General features: G+C 37.1%; 1 protein-coding gene across 2 annotated transcripts in view; it reads right to left on the bottom strand.

Annotated features, from left to right (window-relative positions):
• LRP12 (low density lipoprotein receptor-related protein 12) overlaps positions 1–13,059 on the bottom strand; it is a 91,239-nt gene that overhangs the window by 43,887 nt on the left and 34,293 nt on the right. The window contains exon 2 of one of the 2 annotated variants that reach the window (XM_010863480.1): positions 7,450–7,506. The exons of the other annotated variant lie outside the window; for it this stretch is intronic. Coding sequence (XP_010861782.1) covers positions 7,450–7,506 — 57 coding nt within the window. The remainder of the gene's footprint in view (positions 1–7,449; positions 7,507–13,059) is intronic. 2 annotated transcript variants of the gene reach the window in all.

Here is a 13,059-nt window from a genome sequence, read left to right as displayed (position 1 = left end):
TCACCAGACATTGTAACTAGGTTTTTTATAAATTCATGATCAACCTTAACGTGGTCATTATTTACCACAGGATTTACTACATTAAGAACATACTACAGGTGCACTTATCACATGTCTATCTTCTCAATTCTATGGTAAGTTGAGACAGGAATATTTTTAAAATTAATTTTATTAGAGTATAGTTGTTGTACAGTGTTGTGTTAGTTTCTGCTATATAGCAAAGTGAATCAGCTATACATAAATATATAGCTGATATATACATGTATCTCCCCTCTTTTTTGGATTTCCTTCCTATTTACCACAGAGCATTGAGTAGAGTTCCATGTGCTATACAGTAGGTTCTCATTAGTTATCTGATTTATACATATTTAGTGTATATGTCAATCCCATTTTCCTAATTTGCCCTACCCCTCCTTTCCTGTCCATATGTCCGTATGTATCCATATATCCATTCTCTACTTCTGCATCTCTATTTCTGCTTTACAAATAAGTTCACCTGCATTGTTTTTCCATATTCCACATATAAATAGCATTATATGATAATTGTTGTTCCTGTTCTGATTTACTTCACTCTATATGACAGTCTCTAGGTCTCTCCACATCTCTGTAAATTGCATCATTTCATTCCTTTTATGGCTGGGTAATATTCAGTAGTATATATGTGCCACATCTTTATACATTCTTCTGTGGATGGACGTTTAGGTGGTTTCCATGTCTTGGCTGTTGTAAACAGTGCTGCAGTGAACACTAAGGTGCATGTATCTTTTGGAATTATGGTTTTCTCCAGGTATATGCCTAGGAGTGGGATTGCTGGGTCACATGGTAGTTCTACTTTTTAGTTTAAGGACCCTCCATACTTCTCTCCATAGTGGCTGTATCAATTTACATTCCCACCAACAGTGAAAGAGGGTTCCCTTTCCTCTACACCATCTCCAGCATTTACTGTTTGTGAATTTTTTGATGGTGGTCATTCTAAATGGTGTGAGGTGATACCTCACTGTAGTTTTGATTTACATTTCTCTAATAATTGGTGATGCTGAACACCTTTTCATGTGTTTGTTGGCCATCTATCTGTATGTCTTCTTTGAAGAAGTATCTATTTAGGTCTTCTCATTTTTGATTGGGTTGTTTTTTTGATATCAAGCTGCATGAGCTGTTAGATTAATCCTTTGTTGCTTCATCTGCAAATATTTTCTCCAGTTCTGAGGGTTGTCCTTTCATTTTGTTTATGGTTTATCTTGCTGTGCAAAGGCTTCTAAGTTTCATTAAATCCGAATTGTTTCTCTGTTTTATTACTCTAGGAGGTGGGTCAAAAAAGATCTTGCTGTGATTTATCTCATAGCGTGTTCTGCCTATGTTTTCTTCTAAGAATTTTTTAGTTATCTAGCCTTACATATAGATATTTAATCCATTTTGAACTTATTTTTGTGTATGGTGTTAGGGAATGTTCTAATTGCATTCTTTTACATGTACCTGTCCAGTTTCCCAGCACCACTTATTGAAGAGACTGTCTTTTCTCCATTGCATATTCTTGCCTCCTTTGTCACAGATTAGGTGACCACAGATGCGTGGGTTATTTCTGAGCTTTCTATCTTGTTCCATTCATCTATATTTCTGTTTTTGTGCTAGTATCATGCAGCCTTGATTACTGTAGCTTTGTAGTATAACGTAACGTCAGGGAGCCTGATTGCTCCAGCTCTGCTTTACTTTCTCAAGACTGCTTCGGCCGGGCTTCCCTGATGGTCCAGTGGTTAAGAATCCACCTTGCAATGAAACGAATACCACCAGTTTGGTCCCTGATCCAGGAAGATCCCACATGCTGCTGTGCAACTGAGCCCATCTGCCACAACTACTGAACCTGTGTGCCTAGAGCCTGCGCTCCACAACAAGCAAGGCCACCACAGTGAGAAGCCCAAGCACTGCCGCAAACAGTTCCCGCTGGAAGCAGCTAGAGAAGTCCGAGTGCAGCAACAAGGACCCACCACAGCCAAAATATAAAATAAATCTTTTTTTAAAAAAGGACTGCATTGGCTATTTGAGGTCTTTTGTGTTTCTATACAAATTGTAAAATTTTTGGTCCTAATTCTGTGAAAAACGTCCTTGGTGATTTGACAGGTGATCTGACAGACAGGTACACTGAATCTGCAGATTGCTTTGGGTGGTATAGTCAATTTCACAATCCAATTCTTCCAATCCAAGAACATGGTATTTTTCTCCATCTGCTTGTGTCATCTTTGATTTCTCTCATGAATAACTTAGTCTTTTGAAAGTGAAAGTTGTTCAGTCATGTCCAACTCTTTGAAGATAGCTCTTTTGCCTCCTTAGGTAGGTTTACTCCTAGGTATTTTATTCTTTTTTTGTTGTTGCATGGTAAATGGTATAGTTTCCTTAATTTCTCTTTCCAATCTTTCATTGTTAGTGTATAAGAATGTAAGAGATTTCTGAGTATTAATTTTGTATCCTACAACTTTACCAAATTCATTGATGAGCTCTGCTGCTGCTGCTAAGTCGCTTCAGTCGTGTCCGACTCTGTGCGACCCCATAGACGGCAGCCCACCAGGCTCCCCCATCCCTGGGATTCTCCAGGCAAGAACACTGGAGTGGGGTGCCATTTCCTTCTCCAATGCATGAAAGTGAAAAGTGAAAGTGAAGTCACTCAGTCTTCTATTGGCATCTTTAGGACTTTTTATGTATAGTATCAGGCCATCTGCAAAAAGTGAGAGTTTTACTTCTTCTTTTCCAAACTGGATTCCTTTTATTTTTCTTCTCTGATTGCTGTTGCTACAAATTCCACAACTATGTTGAATCAAAGTAGTGAGACTGGATATACTTGTCTTGTTCCTGATCTTAGAGGAAATGCTTTCACCACTGAGAATGTCTGCTGTGGTTTTGTCATATATGGCCTTTATTATGTTCAGATAGGTCTCCTCTGTACCCACTTTCTAGAGATTTTTTTTTTTTTTATCATAAATGGATGATGAATTTTGTCAAAAGCTTTTTCTGCATCTACTGAGAAGAATATATGTTTTTTATTCAATTTGTTAATATGGTGTATCACATTGATTCGTTTGCAGGCACTGAATAATCCTTGTACTCCTGGGATAAATCCCACTTGATCATTATTATGATCCTTTTAACATGTTGTTAGGTTTGGTTTGCTAGTATTTTGTTAAGGATTTTTGCATCTATGTTTATCAGTGATATTGCCCTGTAATTTTCTTTTTTTGTGGTATCTTTGTCTGGTTTTGGTATCAGAGTGATGGTGGCCTCGTACAATGAGGTTGGGAGTATTTATCCCTCTGCAATTTTTTGGAATTGTTTGAGAAGGATAGGTGTTAGCTCGTCTCTAAATGTTTGACAGAATTCACCTATAAAGCCATCTGGTTCTGAACTTTTGTTTCCTGGAAGATTTTTAATCACAGTTTCAATTCCATTACTTGTGACTGCTTATGCCTATGTGTGTGCTCTGTTATGTAGAGCCTTTGTGACCCCATGGACTGTAGCCCACAGGGCTCTTCTGTCCATGGGATTTTTCAGGCAAGAATACAGGACCAGGTTGCCATTTTCTCCTCCAGGGGATCTTCCTGACCCAGGGATCGAATCCGGGTCTCTTATGTCTCTTGAATTGGCAGGCGGATTCTTTACCATTATCATCACCCGGGAAGCCCCTACTTGTGATTCGTCTGTCCAGATTTTCCCATCGCTTCATGTTGTCTCTGCATAGCCAACAGCAGTCCTCTCCCTAGAGTCACTTTCCTAACCCCATGTTTTAGCATTCGGCCCCACCAGCATTGGCAGCTTCTGCTCTCATGCTGGGGTGCCCAGGGTAGATTCTGGAGGAGGCTTTGGCATGGACGGGCCACATGGGCCTCAAGTGTGGTCAAAGGAGACTTTGGTGGTGGCAGTGCTCAGGATCCTGGAACCTGCAAGAGTGGGCAGAGGAGGCCTTGGCTTGAGCAGCAGATGAGCCTGCTCAGTTGGGAAGGAATATTTTTATTTACTCCCATCCTTCTTGGCACAAGGTACATATCAGGTGTTTAATACAAGCTGAATGAATTTAATTCATTACAGTTAGGGTGACTGTACATTCCAAATTGTCTAGGATAGTTCTGGTTTGCTTGTGGTATCAGCATATTGAAAACAGTGTACCCTTTTGCTTTCAAAGTGTCCTGATCTGGGTAATAAATTACCTGAAAATACTAGAGCACATTAAGTTAAAATTCTTAAAAAATGTCATTAAAATTTCCAGAAAGTAAAGAATGAATGAGCTAAGGTGCTAAGCACTGTCAAATAAAGCAGCAGAGGTGAAAAGAGCAGGTGAAGAGCAGAAGCAGGCAGCTCCACAGAACACTGAGCCACCTCATCACTTTTGCTGCTTGCTGGTCCCAAGAAAGAGCAAGTCCTACATTTAGAGATTCTTCCAAAAGCTAATTTCCCATTTATAAGAGCAATAAAAGGGCTCTCATTTCAACTAGGTATACAAGGAATTCAGAAGGCTTATACTATACCAAGCATTACACCTTCTATAGCTCCATACTGACTAAAGAAAAACTGCAATGAATCTGTACATCCAAAATCACGTTTTAAGAGAGCATCCATTTATATTTTTAATGATATGATTGGGATACACTTCATCTTAATCTTCTCTTTCCACAAAAGAAAGACTTTATAAGACAAACTTTCAGGAAAAACAATAAGCCATTAATAAGGTTTCACTGGACGCTGAAATTAATTTATTGATATACAAATACATTTAATTCAAACACTCATTTTGTTACAGACTGAACTGTGTCACCCCTAAGACTCCTATGTTAAAGTCTGAACTGCCAGTACCTCAGAATGTGGCTGAATTTTGAGACAAGATCTTTAAAGAGGCAACTAAATTAAAATGAAGTCTCATGGGTGGGCCCTATCTAATGTGATGGGTGTCCCAATAAGGAGAGATCAGGACACAGATACACAGAGTGAGGACCATGAGAAGATACAGATAGAAGACAGCCATCTACAAACCAAAGAAAGGGGCCTCAGAAGAAACCAACTCTGCTAACACCTTAATTTTAGATTTTTAGAGAAAATAAACCTATGTTATAAATCCACATAACTCAGCCAACCAATATTTTCAAATATCTACTTCATATTACAAAATCATGCATGGTGGGAAAAAACCCCTTTAAAGGGAAAGAATGGTCACTGGATTTTTGTAAAACAGGGAACAAAAGTTCACTGATGCGGTTTCAGATCCCATTTGCAACTAACCTTTAAGAAACCACCACTTGTTGAGTTCTGGCATTATATCAAAGAAGAATCTTCACAATTATCCGAAAAAAGTTATGGAAATACTCCTCTCTTTTCAAATTACACATTGCTGTACTGCTGGATTGTCTTCATATTGTCAAACAAAGCAACACGTTACAAAAGGCTGAGTGCACAGATGTCAGAATCCAGGTACTCCTTTATAAGCCAATCTTTAAAAAGTTTGCAAAACTGTAAAGCAATACCATTCTTCTTACTGATGTTCTTGTTTTGGAAAATGCATTTTTAGTAAAATTATGTTATTGATGTAAAGATGCCATGGATTTACTACTTTCATATGCAAGTAAATGAAGAAGTTTTTAAACAATTTCTCAGTTTTAATTTCCAATACAGTAAATATCAGTAGCTATAGCCTATATAAACATAAGTCCTTGTTATGGGATGAATTGCATCCTTTCCAAACTCATTTGCTGAAGTCCTAACCCTCAAATGTGACTGTATTTGGAAGCCAGGCTGTAACTCATAAGGATGGGACCCTAATCCCATAGGACTAGGGTCCTTATAAAGAAGAGGGAGACACCAGAGTACCTCACTTTCTCCGAGAGCACACACAGGAAATGTCATGTGAGGACACAGTGAGAAGGCACCACCGGCAAGTCAGGAAGAAAGGTCTTATCAGAAAACTATACCACCAGCCCCTGACCTTGGACTTCTAGCCTCTAGACTGTGAGAAACTAAGTATCTATTATTTAAGCCACTCAGCCTATGGTATTTTGTTATGGTAGCTGCCTGAGTAGACTAATACATACAATCCCTGATATTGTTAAAAGTTTACAAGGGGTCCTGAGACCAAAAAATTTGAAAATCACTGAATTAGATAATAATCATTTGGCTGTGTAAATTAAACATTTGTAAACAATTTCTTACTTCATAGTGACAACTTGGAAAAGTCATCACAATTCTCAGTAGATATCCAAAGTAGAAAAAGGGAGAAAATTAAGGTCAACCCTAAATAAACCTTTTTTAACTTGATATACACAACTGTATAATATCTGAAAGCATATGAAAATGGGGAAACACACTGTAAAATAATTAACATAGGCTGCAAAGGCACCTATTTTTCACTTTCAGGAAACCAGACCTGTCAATCTGTTTGGCCTGGCACAGGCTAACTCCTTGACTACTTGTTAAGTCTATTAACTTTTTAAATATAAAATCAGATCTAAAACAAAAGAGGAAACCTTCAGTTTTGCTTAATGAGAAACAAAAAACCACAGAATTGTAAGAAAACATGAAGAAATCAAGAAGTACACTGACAAACACACCAAGTGCAATTTTTTTAACTACACAAAACTCATTAAGAATATAGGGAATAATAGTAAACTCTATTTCAGTTTATGTGAAAATCAAAGATTTTGCTCTCCAAGTAACTGTACTTGATAAGGTAAAAATGGTATCAAAGTTGTAGAACTCACCTAAGAATGAAAAAAAAAATTAACTGAATTACAGTTGATTTACAATGCTGTGTTAATTTTAGGTGATAGATTACTTTCTATTAGTTTATTAGAAGATATTGAATATAGTTCTTTGCCCTTATTGTTCATTTGTATATTTAAGAATGAACATTTTAATAGTTATGGGCCCTTAAGTAATTATTAATTAATAAAAGCATTTAAATGAGTGGGGAAAATGTGTTTACCTTAGCAAGTTTCTGAATCTCATAGATGCAAAAATGTTGTTGGGGTGCTTCTTAGTAACATATAAATTGTGCATTCAAGTACTACAGTTTCATGTATAGTAGCATTTCATCTAAAACATCAGGCAAAAATGCTAATTTCTAAGGCTCCGATGCTATGAACAGCATTCAAAATTACATTTTAATAAATTTCATTTCATATAACTTTGTATGGAAAGAAAACACAAATTCAACTTGAGCTAACTTTTCTCTTGGTTCAATGTTTGTACAGAAAAATAATTATGCAGTCCATCTGGAAAAATATAATCAATCCACAGGCATGCAAGTATCAATTTTATCTTGTGAGAATTTCTCCATGTTCCAGTTCTTTCCTTATTACATGCTGCAAAAAGCAGTAATAATTTTTATAGCCAAATATCACTTCATAAGATACCAGGTGGCCTTCAATATTTACCATATAAGTCATGCATGAAATTTAAACATTACAAAAAATGACTTACCAGTTGACACTCCTGAAATATGCACATTTTCAGAATGTTCTGCAAGAGCACCATTTCCTAAAATTAAACATAATGAATAAACTAATTTCCAAGATAAAATTTAAAAAAATTTTTCAGATTCTCCCTCTAACAGAAAAACAGGTACTTAGAGCTACTTATAATATTCAGAAACTAAATTAAAGTCTCATAATAATCTTCAAAACAATACTATAAAGCCCCAAATCATAATCTTAGTAAGAACAACAAAATGTTTTGGAAATCACAACAAGGTAGTGTAATGTAAAGGCCAAATATATAGATGTGATTAATACAAGAAAGAATTTTCTATCAAGTGAACAGTCAAAAGAGAACTTAGTACTATTACTAGAAAAGGGACAATCATAAAGTTTTTAGAACAGCATTTCTCTAAAATCATGCTTAATCAGTTCACAATGTGCTCATTGCTATAGTCATACATGTTGGTACTTAAAAAAAAAAAGGTCTTGCATTGCACTGTCTTCTAAATCTGTCAACATTTTCTTATCAACAACTCTAACTGTCTTTAGGGGCTTCCCCTGTGGCTCAAATGGTAAAGAATCTGCCTGCAATGCAGGAGACCTGGGTTCTATCCCTGGGTTGGGAAGATCCCCTGGACAAGGGAAAGGGTACCCACTCCAATATTCTGGCCTGGAGAATTCCACGGACTGTATAATCCATGGGATCACAAAGAGTTGGACAAGACTGAGCAACCTTCAATCAATCAATTGTCTTTAGAGTAGAGACATAATATTATCGTATATTGGTAGCCCCTGATTTTCTATACCTCCTACCACAAAGTGGGCACATGGAAGCATTCAAATAACTGAAATTAGTTACCAAGTGTCAGCTAGAAAAACAGTGTTTAAAAAAGACTCCTTTTAAAGTAGAAACTATTTACTACTTTAAATGAGTAAACAGTGTCCCTCAGGTATTATTCTTAAAAATTTAATTTAGCAGTATTATGAAAGATTTCCATCTACCTCTACTTTTCTTGTACAAGTTGCTCATGTTTAGTTCCAAAGTTTTGTCTTTGTCTATGCATTAGGTCAATTTCCAGCTGATAAAGCATTCTCCCTAATGCAGGGCACATTCAGAAGAAGCTAGGTGGGAGAAACTTCAATGGCAAAAGCAGAATTCTCTTTGCGGGTTCAAAGAATGAAGATAATAGCAAATATTATAATTAATAGTTTATCTTTTAAACCACCACATTTCTGTGGTTGCTTGATTACTGCTTAGCATCCCCCAAGGCACTAAAAGGGGGATCTTCACGACCCAGATAATCACGATGTTGTGATCACTCACCTAGAGCCAGACATCCTGGAATGTGAAGTCAAGTGGGCCTTAGAAAGCATCACTACGAACAAAGCTAGTGGAGGTGATGGAATTCCAGTTGAGTTATTTCAAATCCTGGAAGATGATGCTGTGAAAGTGCTAAACTCAATATGCCAGCAAATTTAGAAAACTCAGCAACGGCCACAGGACTGGAAAAGGTCAGTTTTCATTCCAATCCCAAAGAAAGGCAATGCCAAAGAATGCTTAAACTACTGCACAAGCTATGCTCAAAATTCTCCAAACCAGGCTTCAACAATACGTGAACTGTGAACTTCCAGATATTCAAGCTAGTTTTAGAAAAGGCAGAGGAACCAGAGATCAAATTGCCAACAACCGCTGGATCATCGAAAAAGCAAGATAGTTCCAGAAAAACATCTACTTCTGCTTTACTGACTATGCCAAAGCCTTTGACTATGTGGATCACAACAAACTGTGGACAATTCTGAAAGAGATGGGAATACCAGACCACCTGACCTGCCTCTTGAGAAACCTATATGTAGGTCAGGAAGCAACAGTTCGAACTGGACATGGAACAACAGACTGGCTCCAAATAGGAATAGGAGTACGTCAAGGCTGTATATTATCACCCTGCTTATTTAACTTATATGCAGAGTACATCATGAGAAATGCTGGGCTGGAGGCAGCACAAGCTGGAATCAAGACTGCTGGGAGAAATATCAATAACCTCAGATATGCAGATGACACCACCCTTATGGCAGAAAGTGAAGAAGAACTAAAGAGTCTCTTGATGAACGTGAAAGAGGAAAGTGAAAAAGTTGGCTTAGAACTCAGCATTCAGAAAACCAAGATCATGGCATCTGGTCTGGTCACTTCATGGCAAATAGACGGGGAAACAGTGAGAGACTTTATTTTTTTGGGCTCCAAAATCACGGCAGATGGTGATTGCAGCTATGAAATTAAAAGATGCTTACTCCTTGGAAGGAAAGTTATGACCAACCTAGATAGCATATTCAAAAGCAGAGACATTACTTTGCCAACAAAGGTTCGTCTAGTCAAGGCTATGGTTTTTCCTGTGGTCATGTATGGATGTGAGAGTTGGACTGTGAAGAAGGCTGAGCACCAAAGAATTGATGTTTTTGAACTGTGGTGTTGGAGAAGACTCTTGAGAGTCCCGTGGACTGCAAGGAGATCAAACCAGTCAATTCTAAAGGAAATCAACCCTGAATATTCACTGGAAGGACTGATGCTAAAGGCCCAATACTTTGGCCATTTGATGCAAAGAGCTGACTCAATGGAAAAGACCCTGATGCTGGGAAAGACTGAAGGCAAAAAGAGAAGGGGGAGCAGATAATTAGATGGTTAAATGGCATCACCAACTCAACGGATGTGAGCTTGAGCAAACTCCAGGAGATAGTGAGGACAGAGAAGCCTGTTATGCTACACTCCACGGGGCTGCAAAGAGTGAGACGTGATCTAGCAAATGAACAACAACAGTGCCAGACACACAGCACTGAACAGAAATTCATTTTTATAGCTATGTATAATATATTTTAATTATTACTGAAGAAGAATAGTGATAAAACAACCTTCTTAGTTCAACTACAGCCTTCAAAATGAAAAGAGATATTATATTTCCCTCCATTAAAAATGATCCAGTGGAAATGGTGGCATAGGTGTGTAAGTTGTATTTAGTACACAAATAAATCGGATCAGTTATTTATATAAGTATTGAACATTAGTACCACAGAAGCCACATTTTTCCCAGCAATATTAAATGATACAGACACAGAAATGAAACTACTAGAAAGCTCCTACATTATTTCTTTAATGTGTACAACTTATGAAAATTGGTAGCATAAACAAAACAGTAAATAAGAAAGAGATTCAATAAACAACTAACTACATTTGCTAAAGGTCAGTATAAATTGCCTAAATCTTTGCTATGTACAAGAAGATCAGCAGTACTGGCATTACAGGGAACTTATTATTAGAAAGGCAGAGTCTCAGGCCCTACCCCAGATTACTGAATGAGAATTTACATTTTAACAAGATCATTCCCCTGCTCCAGTGATTTGAACGCACATTAATATTTGAGAAGTAGGGTTTAAACCTTCTACTTCTAAAGTAGCTGCAACTCCAAATTAAAGCTGTGTAATCTATGACCCTAAGATTCAAATACCCTTAAGGTAGAATATTAAATTATCCTCAGGAGAGTTTTAATACTAGATATATTTTATACATTAAATTTTTATTCTAATTCAGTAAACAGAATAAAGACAAGCAGAAGGAAAACAGTAACAATGTAGTATTCAAGACTGTGGGTTCTGGACTAGATTGCCAGGATTCTAACACCAGCTCCAATATTTACTTGCTGTGCAATTTAGGGCAAGTTACGTAACCTCTTTGTGTCTTAATTTCATCTTTAAAACAGAGCGGATAATACCTATCTTACAGGGTTTAGGAGAATTCTTTTAGTAGAAAAAAAGAGAATTTAATCTATACCCCCATTAGCATGTAAATGAACAAATTAAAAACAGCCTTACAATAAAATATTCAATAAACCAAATTAACTCTGTATGTGGTGGTGGTTTAGTCGCTAAGTCATGTCCAACTCTTGCGACTCCATGGACAGTAGCCTGCCAGGCTCCTCTGTCCATGGGATTCTCCAGGCAAGAATATTGAAGTGGGTTGCCATTTCCTTCTCCAGGGGATCTTCCAAACCAGAAATCAAACCTGGGTCTCCTGCATTGCAGGCAGATTCTTTACCAACTGAGCTACAACGGAAGCCTAATTCTACAGGTACTCTCATGAAACGATACACCCACTAAGTTAAATATGCTTCAGAATAACATTAGAATATGATCTAATTTTAATTTTTATATAGTTAATGCATATGTTTATATAAGCATAAGATACATGAATGCACGTATGTGTATATATATATACACACATACATATATATGTGTGTGTGTCTAAGGGTATACACAAACTGAAATTAAAGAGGAAGACCTGCTTTGTATACTTCAGCATTGACCGAATTTACTACAACAGGCACAGATTCCTTTTAAAAAAACTTATTAATATTATCAAAAAAATAGAAGAGAATACATATAGTTCATTTCCCATCATTCTAAATAAACAAATCTTATAAATATTGTATGAAATATTATAATTTCAGAAGTATTATTGATTTTCAAAACCAACATAACAATACTTTTAAGTCATAAAACATGATACTACCAACTTCCCATAAATTTACTCTAATTTAAAAATAATCCTATTTAAAAGCTAAAAAAAGATTATAATTTCTGGTAACATCAAATAACTAGCCCTTTTTTGAGGATTACATTATACTAGATATTTCCTACTCTAAGTATCACATGAAATAAGTGGGCTGCTTAATTGAGGTATACTTGCCATTTTTACAAAAATGCCACTTACAAAACACACGTTATAAGCTGAGAGCACTGCCCCAAATTGCTTTGTTAGTACAAAGTTCATTATATTTCCCCTAATGCCCAGCCCCCAATACCCAAGACAAGAAAACCCCATACATTTGAGGTCGTACACACACTACCTCCTCATTGCAACTACAGTGCGACCATGCAAGATATTCTCACATAAGTCACCCTTTAAAGTTGCTATATACTGCAATAATACACAGTCTGGTAAACCATTACTTCTATAGCCATACATTGTATGCGTATGTGTGCACATGCTCTGTCATGTCCAACTCTGTGCGATCCCATGGACTGTAGCCCGCCAGGCTCCTCTGTCCATGGAATTTTCCAGAGAATACTGGAGTGGGTTGCCATTTCCTCCTCCAGGGGCTATTCCTGACCCACCGATTGAACTGGTGTCTCTTGCACCTCCTGCATTGGCAGGTGGATTCTTTATTACTGGGCCACCTAGCAACTGACTAATTATTAGTTAGTGGACCAGCTAATTAGCTAGAACTTCTAGAAAACAAGAAAAAGTTTTATCATCACTTAAGGAAATAATTTTTAAGACTTAATTTTTTTTCATTCCTATGTGAACCGTGAACTTCCTGATATTCAAGCTGGTTTTAGAAAAGGCAGAGGAACCAGAGATCAAATTGCCAACATCCGCTGGATCATGGAAAAAGCAAGAGAGTTCCAGAAAGGCATCTATTTCTGCTTTATTGACTATGCCAAAGCCTTTGACTGTGTGGATCACAATAAACTGTGGAAAATTCTGAAAGAGATGGGAATACCAGACCACCCGATCTGCCTCTTGAGAAATTTGTATGCAGGTCAGGAAGCAACAGTTAGAACTGGA

The sequence above is a fragment of the Bison bison genome, unplaced genomic scaffold (genome assembly GCF_000754665.1).
Source record: "Bison bison bison isolate TAMUID 2011002044 unplaced genomic scaffold, Bison_UMD1.0 scf7180017864491, whole genome shotgun sequence".
Taxonomy (NCBI): domain Eukaryota; kingdom Metazoa; phylum Chordata; class Mammalia; order Artiodactyla; family Bovidae; genus Bison; species Bison bison.
This window is presented reverse-complemented; position numbering and strand designations above follow the sequence as displayed.